This window comes from Charadrius vociferus, unplaced genomic scaffold (genome assembly GCF_000708025.1).
Source record: "Charadrius vociferus isolate BGI_N301 unplaced genomic scaffold, ASM70802v2 scaffold282, whole genome shotgun sequence".
Classification (NCBI taxonomy): Eukaryota; Metazoa; Chordata; class Aves; order Charadriiformes; family Charadriidae; genus Charadrius; species Charadrius vociferus.
Genome location: NW_009647731.1, coordinates 1,228,767 through 1,242,371, shown reverse-complemented (window position 1 = coordinate 1,242,371; position 13,605 = coordinate 1,228,767). Strand labels below are relative to the sequence as shown.

Below are 13,605 nucleotides of genomic sequence, written 5' to 3'. Positions count from 1 at the left end.
TCATAAAACCTATTTTAAAAAAAAAAATCAACAAGAAAGTCATTTTTGAAGACAGGATTAGTTTTAAGACTTAACATGTTATACTCTAACAAGGTAATTGCTTTTAAGACAAGAATTTAGAACCTAAACATTTGTGCTAACACAGTACACGTGTCATGTGATGAATATCAGCATAATAAAAAACCACTAACACCTAAGCCAGCTGAATACCTAGAGCAGAGATCTCAAAATCTCAAATACCTCTTCAATTTTCATTTTCTTGGGAGACTCTTCTTTATGGGGAGAAGATGTCCTTTTCACTGCTGTGACAGGGCTAGGCATTTTTGTTGCAACATTTCCTGAAGTTCTTGGTGATGGATTTAATAGATACGCTGAGGAAACAATTCTAGAGATGGTAGGCTTTGGTGGTGGAGAAATGGCTGGTTGTGTGGCAGTTTGAGGAATGCTTTCATTTGAAGTACCTATGGATAAATAATTCAAAAAGCTTCAATACAATGAGTTGACACAACCATTTCAGTTCAATCACTGGTATTTTTGGTCTCTATTCAAAACCACTGGTATCAAGTATGCATCAAGGAAGTGGTACAGTTAGTGGCATAAGCATCACGTTTGGAACAGAGGGTGTGCATACACAGCACAGACTAGCTTCAAGCTCATTCTGAGACAAAATTCTTGCACCAGATACACGGTAGCCACGTCAGTGACACTCTGCCTGGTCTAATTAACCCCACTTAACAGCAGGGTATACTAGCCCAGACAGAGGTCTGTCCTAATATAGATATTATTATTCTTGGTACCCAAAGAAGTTTTACTGTTTCTGTACTCTGCCATATATATACATTGCCAAAGACTGCCATAAATCAAATCCAAGCGCAACCTGATACTCCCTTTGTCACTCAAAGTTTATCATTTCTCAGGCTCAGATTATGCAATGACAGATATGAAGTCATCACAGAGCATCAGATAAAGATCTGACATTCCATACATCCTTTTGAAAAATGCTCCATATGACAGAGCTCTACCTTGTCAATTGCATACCTCAAACCAAGCGTACATATGGAGATGCTCCAGGATGAGAAAAATCACAGTAAGGAAATTTTTCATTAAAAACTATCAAGTGACTGCTTTTGATGAACCAAAATACAAGAATGAACAACTGCTGACATGCTTCCAGATCAAAAAAAAAAACAGTCATGTCATTTAGGCTCCATTTAGTGCTCCTGGACAAACTTACTCACATTGATGCATCTGTGACTTACACTACAATTCAGAGAACAGCTAAGACTCCACCATCCCACATGTCAGAGTAAAATACGAGCTCTCATCTTAAAAGGCTAACCAGTTGGTCCCCTTTTCCATCTATTTCTGACTTGCTCCTTGTATACAGCTAAAGTTCCATCAGAAAAGAGGAGCAGCTGACTCTGCTAAGTGAACATTTTCAGCCCCTGCCTTTGTTTTTTCCCTAAAAAGTCGTTTTTTAATTTTTTTTTTTTTTAGGTATTAAGTGAAGGGTACTTTTTCTTGTAGAAAAAGTCAGCACACACGGTGGGATGTATTTGAAAAGATGTCAGTAAGCAGCCTGTGTTCTACTTACACTTGAGCCTTTTTCATTCCTAGAATCACATTTGTGAAGCACAAGGAGCAGGAACATGGGAGCACAGATGACAGACAGTACAGAACCACCTCTTGGGTTTAAATACAAAATCGATATGAATTAAAAACAAATACAAAAATTGCTCTTCCAGCTTTAGATAGTTTTTCCCTCGTTTGACCAGCTGAACTAGATCTGCCTCAGATCACTGGAATACTATTGCTATTGTGAATGGCAAATATAAATCCCTAAGAATAAACAAACATCGCAGCACAAAATATCCCACCATGATTTCCTGAGTCCTAAAGAAATTAGTTAAGGAGAAGATGTTACAGCATGTGTTAAGTAAAGACCTCAAACTGGAAGAAAAACTGCTTTATAAATATTACAAAAAAATCAATAGAAACAATATACTATCCCATTTTCCTTACCCCCTGAGCTTTCACTGGAATTTATTTGTGGCACAGTGACTTCAGAAGCCTGTATGTTGGTCACAGATGCTGCTGTTACAGCTGGCGCAGGACTGCTTCTGCTAAAAAGAGAAAAATGACGAAATGCTGAACATCAGTAAATCTGTGGTGCTGTATGATCTGCCTTTCATCACATCACACGCATGGCCAGCAACCATAGCTGATAGGACTTTACCTATATTACAGAACAGAACTTATAACACTATGTCACAGTAGGAAGACAGAAATGAGTGTTGGCAATGTATTATTAAACTTGAACAATGGAAGCTATTTCAAATATTTAATCTGAATCATTTCAGAGACTTTTTTTTATATCAGTAAGAAGTTGCATTAAAAAAGGCAAAAATTAAGGCATTGTCTGCCCAAATAAAGTGCAGGAAAAAACACAGCAACTCTTTTCTTGAAGGATGAAACCTTGTAGAAGGATGAGAATAGAAAGTTTGTTTTCAATCTACACACACTATTACAACTATGATTTCAGTCTGGACTTCCCAAGCAAAGGCGTGGGATTTCACATGACAAAAAAAAATAATTGTTTTTTCATTTTCAAGAAACAGGGAAGCAGTATGTGTCTAGGATCAACACAGGGCAATTTCCAGTTCAAGCATGACATCCTATATACCACAGATTTGTTTTAATAGCATGGTCAGTGGCATCAACTATTGGAAATCATTTACTAAGGAAGACTAAAAGAGCACTTGTCAATAGGAATAAGTTTAGTGAACTCAAGTATTTTATCCTACACAAGATCCTATAATATACATCTAATACTGCACAATTGTAGGAGATTGATGTTAACTTCTCTGCATATCAAATAGACAAACATGATACCCCTGTAAGAAGAAAGAATAGAATCCCATTTGCTTTAGCAAACTGAAGTTTAGATAGGAAAAAGACTTAACAGAGAAAGTTAGCGTTAAGATAAACATTGATGTGTACACTTTGAAAATACAATGGGAAGTTATGTTGCTAAGCTTAATTTGCATGGACATCAGTAACAGCAGTAGTACTACTGATCTCCCAGACATAAAGCCTAAACTTCTACTGTCTCACATTTTGATCCATAACTCGCATAACTTCCTTGCTCTCACACGTCAGTTTCCTGCTCACAGCCTCCTACTCCCCCAAGTTTCTGTATCAACTTGTTCTTCTAACCACCTTTACCCAACTTTATAAGTCTTCATCCAAGTCCAATGCCATGCTCCCTATCCCCCAAATTTAGCCCCGCTCTAGTGTTCAAACTGGAAATAAGGACATCTGCAAGCTCCAATTTGGAACATTCACACCATACTTCCTCACACATGCAGTATTCGCTATGCTTTTAACACAAGTAATTCAGGAACTGAGAGCAGCAACGAGACTGGAAGTCTTCATTACCCCTGAGAACTTCCAGAACTGTTCAGTGGACTCGTCTTCATAGCACTAGTAGGCGAAGGCACAGACGTGCTGTTATCACTGTCCATAGACAAGTCTAGGCTGCTGTCATTCAGAGCTGTCAACCTGATCCCTTCCGTCGAATGCTGTAATCCACAAGACAAAAGAAAATTAAGCTAGTCTTGAGGGCCTAAAAATCAACAAAGATTCAACTGATGTAATATTTCAGTTATGCAAAGTGTTAGCTGTTCCATTTGTGAAGAAAAAAAAGAAGAGAGAGGTGATTTAACAGTGGTGAGCTTCCACCATGACCTAAGCATGTATGCATGCCTTAAGTGCAGTTAAAGCACATTTTTAGGAAAAAAACAAAAAACACCACACAAACCTGAAAGTAGAAGCATTTAAAAATGTAAGACATAAATGGACATTTTCCAAATCCTTTTACAAGTAAATAATCCACTATCCTGTCACTACAAGCATTTACATTTTCATGTTCACAATTCAGGTACAGATTTGTCTGAACCAGTGATTTTTCAAAAACATAAGACAAACTGTTACTATGTTTAGTGATTGTATTTTCAGCTTTACTTCAACTTCCTTTTGTTTTTCTGGGCTTACAGGTACTTCTCTCATTAACTGCAAAGTAATACTGATGTACACCAAAACCACAAGTAATACAAAGAATTTAGAGACTGATTTGAACTTAAGTCAGTGGAGAAGAAAAACGCTCTTCTGACATAGTACTACTTAAAGGGATGCGATACTTCATGTTTACACTATCCTCTGAAACAAACAGATTTACACTTGGTTCCAATACAAGATTTCCTATTCTTTAAAAAAGCAGTTAATATACAACAGCTAAAGTAATAAAGCATGTTATTCAGATATACCTAAACAGAGTATAAAACAGTGGTTTTGCCTGTTTTTGTGAATAGCTAACCTGTTTTGCTCTTAGATTAAGTTAACACAAAGAAGCAGGGATTTTGAAATACAGACTACATTGTTAAATTCAATGTTCCACCCACTTCCTCCTGCTTCCACTGAAAGTAAATCACATCCAACACAACAGCTTAATTAAAAATTTTGCTACCGTTCTCATGTATGGCCACACAGGTAAATTATATATTGAGGGAGAAAATAACCTTGGTTAGTCAATGGGCAACCTTCCGATGGCAAAACTGTCATTTAAATCTTTTACTCTTAATTAAAAGAGCATACAATACCAAAAGCTGCCAAGTTGCAGGTTGAAGAATACTTTCCTTCCAATTATCCTCAAAGTATTCAACCTCAGCTACAGCAACAGACTACCACCTTAGATACAAAAAGGCAGCAACAAGTCGAACGCTCTACTCTGCTTCTATTTGAAGACTTGCAACTTTACATTTAGGAGACCTTCAGGAAAATTTAAAGCTGGAGATAGCAAGAACTGCTTGACTTGATTGTTCTATTGGTATGGTTACAGATGTTTCCTTTAGGTGACCTACATGAGAGCTTTAAAACCTTATTATTACACTTTTATAAATCTGTTTAGTTTAGGAAGTCAAACAAAATACAGTATTTCAGCCAGATCTGAAGATACTATCCACATTGTTGATGTTCTGGGAAATCTAGTATTCTATTTAGCGCATATAGAATTCATAGAACTGTTTAGGTTGGAAGGGACCTTCAAGATCATCAAGCTCAACCATTAATCTAACACTGCCAAAGCCACCACTAAACCATGTCCCTAAGCACCATGTCTACCCATCTTTTAAATACTTCCAGAAATGGCAACTCCACCACTTCCCCGGGCAGCCTGTTCCAATGCTTAACAGCTCCTTCTGTGAAGAACTTTTTCTTAATATCCAACCTAAACCTCCCCTGGCACAACTTGAGGCCATTTCCTCTTGTCCTAATAGTAATACTGATACAGTCAAATGAGATCACATTGCTTATACAGTTAAAACTAAGCTTTAAAAATGTGATGTTAGCTCTTTGATTAGTTAATCTAAAAAACTGAGGAATCTTTTATCAATGACATTTTTATTCCTCTCAAATATCAGTCAAGTTTACCTTTTTCTTTTTCTGAAGCACGTGATTAGGTAGCAGTTGGTGAAGTTGCTTACGTTTCACATGCCTTGCAGCAATCTTCATATCCATCTCAAACATCTTGCTGTTTATTGCTTGCCTATAAACTACACAATTAGAATAACATTAAGACATATTGAAGCATTTTGCAAAGTCCACTTACTTGCCCAGGCAGGAACAGTTTGCATTTCAGAACATTTATTACCCTCAAGAACAAGCATAGTGCTCCCTTGCTCTGGAAGAAGAAAGTCAACTGCCTATTACGCCAGCACTGATAGTACAAACACTAAAACGTTACTTTGGAAACAGGTGACCTGTTTTCCGAGAAAAATCTCTTGCAAGCACGTAGTTCTCTAAACTATTGGTAACAAGTTTTAACAGTAACAGCTCTGAAGTGAATTCTTCATTTCATCTCAAAGGGACTAAAGATAGAAATAAGATTTCCTCATAAGAATTACAGTATTTACATAAAACTATTTTCTACACAGTTGATTCAGCTTTTATTTATGCTGTTCCTACAGCAAATGGGTTCTAATTCAGGAGCTGAATGCTTGTGTGCCAACTAATATATTACAAATCATTCTGGCAACTTAGATACCACTACATTTTTATACAGAAGTGATTTGTGTTTGTTTTTTTCTGCTCTGTGGGGGTTTTTTTGTTGTTGTTTTTTTCTTTAATTATGTCTACTGTTACGAGCTATTTCTCTTCACTTCATAACTTTTACTTCCGGTGAGTCAACCTGGTTAGTACTAGTAAAGGAACAACACTGCAACCAAACATCTTGGATTCAAGTCAAGCCAGGTAAAAATGAAGAATCTGTTGTTCTTTCACACCGACCTTCTATATAATGTTGAACACAAGCTGTGGCAGACGTAGGACTAAAAAAAAATTGTTCTGTAGATCTCAAATACAAAAACTTAAGAGGCGTCTCCCTTATTCACTGTCTATTCTACAAACATTAAGGAATCTCACTGAATAGGCTGTGAACATGCAATTAAAAAGCTGTTAAGAGACAGACACACAAAGAGCTCAGTGAACACTGCATATTAAAAAGCCTAGTATGCTAATTCTTGGTATTCAATAAGCTCATAAAGCCTCTACGTAAAGATTATACAAGTTACAGTTAAGTTATGGGCATGCTCAGGAAAGCGAGACGTGGTTAAAGCATTCCGTATTCCTCACATTAGGTCTCAGCAAAGTTTGAATACAAGGAAAACCTAGCCTACTCTTCATGGCTTTCTTCCTCCCCCCGCTCCCACTAACGAGCAAGCTATTCCCTAATTTCATTCTTGAAAATGCTTCAGTAGTTTTGATAAAATCTTAGGATCTATTCTAAAGGACAGGGCAAACAGCAGTTTTCGGGACAGATTAAAAACACTGAAGACAGACCCACATTCATTTGAGATGACAAAGAAACCCAGAACACAAATGCAGAAATTGTTTGCTAATTGGTCACCTTTGCAAGCGTATTTACAAACTGAACAGAGAACTATGCATCACAATCTACAATGATTTTGATGAAATTATACTTCATTTATAATTGCATATATTTAGACTTCTAAGTCCTCACTTCTAGGTTGAGTCTTAGAAATCCAGAGACAAGGGTTGTATTAGGTAGCACTTGAATCTATTCCTTTAACTCTGTAAACATGTAATACTTGAGCCTTAACTGTCATTTGTTTAAAAAAAGATATTGTAAATTTATTTGATAAGCTTATCAAAGGTACTGTTCCTTTCTTAAGATTCAAGTCACACTCTCCAGCTGTTACCAATTCTTTCCTTACAATTTTCTCATGCACGTTCTAAATTATTTCTGTGAATCAAAGAGTGAACATCAGAAAGTTACTGAATCAACTAGTTAGCATGAAACTCCATGGAATAAAAGCTTTTTTGTTCTAGAGTCTGCTAGATACTCAGCTGCAATCCACTGATCAGTATTTTTATTACTTGGTGAAACTGAATTTAACTATACACGTATTGTCAAACTGAGAATAGGCTAGGTAGTTTGCATATAACAACCAACTTGTCTGTTTAATAAAGATCACTTTTAATGAGATCTGAAAGATTTGTGTGCATCATTCTAACCACTTTTAATGAAAACAAACTGAAAATTATTAGATTGAAGTGTCTAGAAGCTTTAAAACTGTATTTTATTAAATAACACCCTAACTCCTTAGCTGAATCCTTCTACTCTGTTTAGATACAATTCTACAACTGAAACAGATTACAATACGAACAAAGACAGTAACTTCAACAAGTGTATTAATACCAGAACATCTAGAAAGCAAGACTCACCTGTGTCTGTAAAAGACTGAATGTCGTAGGTAAGATCAACACTTAAATTTTCCGAATTTTCAGTTTTCTTAAACACCAACCCAATCACCCACATTGTACGGTATTCTTCCCTGGAAAATTTTACATAAAACAGTCATATAATACTCATGAAGAACTGAATAATCTAGTAAGTTATCTGCTGCAATAGACCACAGTTGTACATTTTAGCTCCACAAGCAACGGGGAGCTAGCCATGAAAAGGCAAAAAACAAAGCTGACTTGACATTCTTTTCATTTGCAATACAAAAAAAGTCATGAAACACTGACACATCTATCTTCAGCAAACCTAATGAACTAACATCACCAGTAGATTGCTTCATTCAACTGTGTTTCTGTATAGATTCTCTCATTTTTAGGAGTTACAACTAGCCATCACAACTGTAAAGGAAATAGATTTGAAAAGAGGTAACGGATTTTGAGCACCTGACCCTGAAAGTAGTTAGAAACTATTGCCTGACTAAACAACTTCTATTTTGCCACTTGAACTTGTTTTCAACTCTCAAATTTCTTGGCTGTAACTGACCATAAAGTGCACTTTTCAGGTAGGAAGAGCTTCCCTTTAACAGCTCACCTTTCACATCATATACCTGGAAGATGAACTATTATATTCTATTACAGAATACAGTGGAACACTCCTCTAGTGGCTCAAGACATTTAATGTTTTAATTCAAATGCCCTTCCCCTGTCAGAGTATTTCAGAACAACACTGTTTTCCAATCAATCAATGAGAAAATTTAGGCAGGCAGGTGAAAGAACATACATTATTTACATTGTAAAAGTGTCCTTTCCTAAAAAGGTGGCCCGCATCAAGTCCTCTGAAATAAGAGCTGATGAGCCCGTGATTATGCAGGCAGTTGTAGCTGTATTTACCCACTACAATGTTGCTGAAGAGGTACCGCCTGCGTTTGTCCAATTTTACTTGGAACATGCATGTAATTTATGTATATAACTTAAAAAAATAGCACCATACTGTCACTTGAAGTAACTGATGTCTGGAAAAGGCTGTGTGGAAGGTAAACAAGGCTTGTCACATATTCCCAATGAAGACAAAAATGTCTTCACCGTTCTCACACTTCACACAAAAATACGATTCCTTAAAAGATAATTACAACACTATCTAGAAATAAAATAGAGTCTTAAAAGGAGTTTTTAGCCCACACACCTGCAAGCATTGTTTTGAGTAGGGGAGTAGAGGGTGGTAGCGGGGGAAAGGAGTTGAAAAAAATATAATCCTAAACAAGTGCTTGGTATTCTTTCCACTGTTTCCACAACCCAAGGAATTCTAACATCAGCCATTATCAAGTTTAAATGATATGCATGTCAACTGCTAAATTTAATAACATTAATGATATTTATAACATTAAACTCAAGATTTCAGTTCTACTGTGCCTGATATTCTACCCGATTCTCAGTGCTGCCTCATAATTAAAACTGTCTTACCGACTGATGCTAGATGCTCAAACAACAGCAAAGTTGCAGCAGATAACACGGATTATTGGCAAGAAATTATGCAATTAATAGCTATTAGCAAAAATATATTCTTTCCTTGAAGTTATTTTCTGGCTTAGAAACATTCTTAGACAGAATAAAGATTATCTAGTTTTCCAAATAGTACTTGTAAAGAGCTTAGAACCGCTTGCCTTTAGATGCTGTCATTAAAAATTAATTTAAGATTCTATAAAAATGCTACTTTATTAATGAATTGGTATTTTAGCTAAGCTAGTTCCTCACCATTACATGAAAAAAGACTTTTGCTTACTTGTCAGGATTCTCCTTGGGTGCTGGGAACGACTGTGGATTCACATGAGCCAGTGTAATGAATTCGTTCTTCTCCAGGTTTCCAACTAGAATACGGATTTTTGATTCCACCAAGCCCACCCTGCATAAACGTCATTTATTAGCAAGTTCTCATTCATATGAAATAATAGAAGTATCTAACATCATATATCAGGATAAAATCCTCGATACTCTCCTCATACTAATATTTGAGACGACACATGAACTAGCTATACACGACAGATTAATTCAGATCAATAAACCCAAGTGAACGCGTTACAAAAGCTAATGCAAGGGAAGCCTCAGAATGCCCTGAAGCTCTCTTTATGGCCCAATTTTACAAAAGGAATTAAATAGCAAGACATTAGACATCAAGTAAAAGGCAAGTCAGCAAGAAACTCCTACGTATTTCTCCAATATTCTTTTGGCTCCAGATGATGAATTTTGAAGTTGAAGAAACTCCCAATACCTGACAATCTTAAAACTTCTCATAAAAGCCAGGAGAAAGATGGAAAGAGGCATTTTGGTTTTCAGAAACAGTATTTCAAGAGATTGAAAATGTGCCTCCTCACACTGATTATTAAAAAACGTGTATAAGACTTAAGAAAATAAGACTTGTTAACTGAACCTGACAGCGCTGTAAAGAAGGAAAATTCAAGCAACAGCCTTCTCTCCCTGGTTCTTCACTTTTACGGTTTTTCAGAAGTGTACCATCTTCATCCATTTAATTTTGGAACATTGAAGGCTCCACTTTGTGTCATTAAAAAGATAGCAGATACACTAGATATTCCCTTTCATCCAAGGTTGACAGGTTTTTGTTTGTGTTTATTGTTTTTTGTTTTTCTTTTAAATAGCAAGCATCGTACTCACCATTCTAGTCGCTGTTTTTCTGTCGGTGCGCTTGCTAGAAGTACAATATAATGCCTTTGGAGATAAAGACAATATGCTATTCTATTTATACTTCTAAAACTAGACATTCAAACCTTAATATTAAAACTTTGCTGTAAGTTCTACATTGCAAACTACAGATTATTAGCTTAAGCATATACCCTATAATACAATTAAGTATTATTAAGTAGACAAAGGGGCTATGTCCCCCAAGTATGTGCCTAATGGACTTCTCAAAACAGTCTGGATTTTAGGGACGTTTGGGACTAGATTTTAATACCAGTAACCTTAATAAAAGGCTAGTTGACAAACAGTACAGGTATTTCAATACCTAATGAGATCAGGCATTTAACTGACAACTAGAGATTTCTTGCAAGTAAAAACAATTGTTCACAACCGTCTACATGTGTCAGTTGTCTTAGTCGCAACATTATTTCTGAATAGTTAGAGGACTGGTTAGCACATATGCATTTGTTCAAAGTCAAAAATAACACTATCAAATGTGTTTTAAAAAAAAAAAGAAAACAACTGCATTTTAGAATTGTCTGAAGACACTTATCTGAAACTTCATAAGGAATGTTTCCTCTGATGACAATTCTTAAGCTCTCAATTATATTCCAGGATAATCAGTGTATACCCACTGTAAGTAAATTTCAAAGAAACAGTATACAAAGCAAGAATGGTATTTTAAACAAAGAAGCCCAAGGACAGTGGAACAGGAGATGATTACTTCTAACTAAAGTTCATAATGAGGGAGGTGGGGGAACCTTACACACCTACAGTAAAGTTTTTCAGAAGTTTAGTTGGGAAGTCTATTTTAACATCCTAAGTCATCCAACTTGGCATTACTCTATACTGGTATGGTATATTTAGGTACCTTCAGAGCAGGATTTAAAGAACAGTAGTAACATGAGGGATTAGACCCTGGTACATAAGCCTCATAGAAAGGAATGCAAGGTGAAAAACTATAGTGCAAGAAGAGTCCTCCTATCCTATAAGCTCTCAAATCACAACAGTAAATCAAAATCAACAGATCAAATCAGTAACTACATGTTTCTGTACTTATCTTTAGGTGGCAAAAGAAAAAAAACCTGCTAAATGCTACAGTCCTTTGGATTCAGTCAGAGAATGTCAATGAAATACGAGGACTGGACAAGAGAGTTCTGGAGAACCTTCTTCCCCCTTCTGAATAGGGCATTTTATCTACTTATTTTTTGCGTTCTGGCAGTATTAAATGCTCCATACAAAAACGCTGAGGAGTTTTTCCTGTTATCCTATTGAAATTCTCATTTTAGTTACTTGGAGAATATCACAACTCTATCATACATATTCCTTAAAAAAAAAAAATAAAAGAAAGGAAAGAGGTAATAAGGGTCATTTACTCAAATTCCAAATAAGAAGTTACTGACTTCTAATATCAATTTCTTCTAAAAAGCACTAGATATGCAACTATCAACCATAAGATTCCTACATCATACATACTACACACACTTGCAGAATGTTTCATTCAGTAGGAAAGACAAATTAAGCTTTCTGTTGTTTTTAACTATGTATGAACTGAAAGAGACAAATCTCAAATCTGCAAGTATTTGAAGAAGCTCATTTTCCAGTTACTTATTAACAGCAGTTCTTCGAAACAAACGTCCTAAGAACAATGTTTTAAAACACTGAATTTGACTATGTCTAAAAGCCTCAACTAGCTGGTGAGCACCTCAGAAAAAAACCCTAAGCCTTATTTATGAAAATGATTAGCTATTGTTGCTGAGGCAGTGCTAGCTAAAAAAGAAAAAGATGCAATTTCTCCCACCCCAGCTGTTAAACAGTGCTGAAAGGGAATTAATCACTGAAAATCCGCTATTGCCATTTTCAGTAAAACTTAAATAGCCCAAGCTGTTAAAAACTAAGACATACTTGGAGGACAAGGCCTCACTGCTAAATTTTACGGAGACAAGCTTTGTTATCAGTTCATCATTCATAATTTTATCACAAAGTAGTCTAATTCAGAAGTATCCATTACTTCATGATAAAGAAAAAAAGAAATCTGAAGTTAATCTACCTCTCAATGGTGATTTTTAGATGCAGGGTATTACTTTGAAGTATATGGGTTTGGTCTTTATGTTTTGGTTTTGTTTGGTTGGGGTTTTTTTTGTTGTTGTTGGTTGGGTTTGTTGTTGTTTGGGCTTTTTTTTTGGGGTTTTTTTTTTTTTTTAGAAACTGGTGCTGTTTCTTTCCCACTGTCTCCCTATCAGCATTACATTTTCATTAAAATAACCTGATGTAGATATTATGGAACTGTTTTACACTATTAACATCTGTACCTACAAAAAACCAAAGTATTTTTAAGAGTCGTATTACTTTCTGAAGAAACTGAGAACACCTGAACACTCTTATTTCAACTTTTCTTTATTAAGCTGTCCAGGATTTACACTATAAATTATCCAGTGATTTAGATATGGTTCTATCAAGGCAAGTGTTCAAAGTACCTTTTTATAAGGTATGTTTGTTTAAATTCTACTCACTTAGCAGGATATCTGTCTTTGTAACAGAGAAACAATATGCTAGAGCTCATTAAATAAGTTATTTTTCTCATGGTCATACTCCCCTCTTGGTTTTAAGCTCTAATAATTTCCCTTCTCATGTAACATTTCATACTTATGTTATACTCATTTGAAATCATTCGTCATTTCTCTGTAAAACACCATATCCAGCAAGTGTATGTTCTTGTTGTTTCCCCTCCATCTGAAAAATTTAAACCTACATGAACGGCAGATAACACATTGAAACTCCCTAACTCCAAGTAACTATTGACATTTTACAAATAAGAGAAATAAATAAAATAAATTAAACCAGATTTCCCTATTTTCCCAGTTTCTAATCTGCTCCGGCCATGCAGGTATGCAGTAGCCTCCAGGTTTCCTTAGTCACACATCATTGAAGTTTGTTTATTTTAAACACAGCTAACAAGTTAAAAGTGTTTATGATCACCACAGATGTTTAGCAACTAATTGCCATTGAGAGTGATACAGATTACTAGAGCTATGATTTCAGAGAAGACGAGAAATGTTTTTAAAAGTATGCCTCAGAGCAAGGACCAGATCTTCT

The 13,605-nt window shown here is 35.7% G+C and overlaps 1 protein-coding gene across 1 annotated transcript in view; it reads right to left on the bottom strand.

Moving 5' to 3' along the window:
• The window catches only part of PAPOLA (poly(A) polymerase alpha), a 35,536-nt gene that overhangs the window by 5,069 nt on the left and 16,862 nt on the right, over window positions 1-13,605 (bottom strand). Inside the window, exons 13-19 of the mRNA XM_009881610.1 lie at window positions 10,486-10,539; window positions 9,599-9,718; window positions 7,801-7,910; window positions 5,488-5,609; window positions 3,439-3,581; window positions 2,023-2,123; window positions 241-461 (exon numbers count right to left, since the gene is read on the bottom strand). Of these exons, the coding sequence (XP_009879912.1) occupies window positions 241-461; window positions 2,023-2,123; window positions 3,439-3,581; window positions 5,488-5,609; window positions 7,801-7,910; window positions 9,599-9,718; window positions 10,486-10,539 (871 nt within the window). The remainder of the gene's footprint in view (window positions 1-240; window positions 462-2,022; window positions 2,124-3,438; window positions 3,582-5,487; window positions 5,610-7,800; window positions 7,911-9,598; window positions 9,719-10,485; window positions 10,540-13,605) is intronic.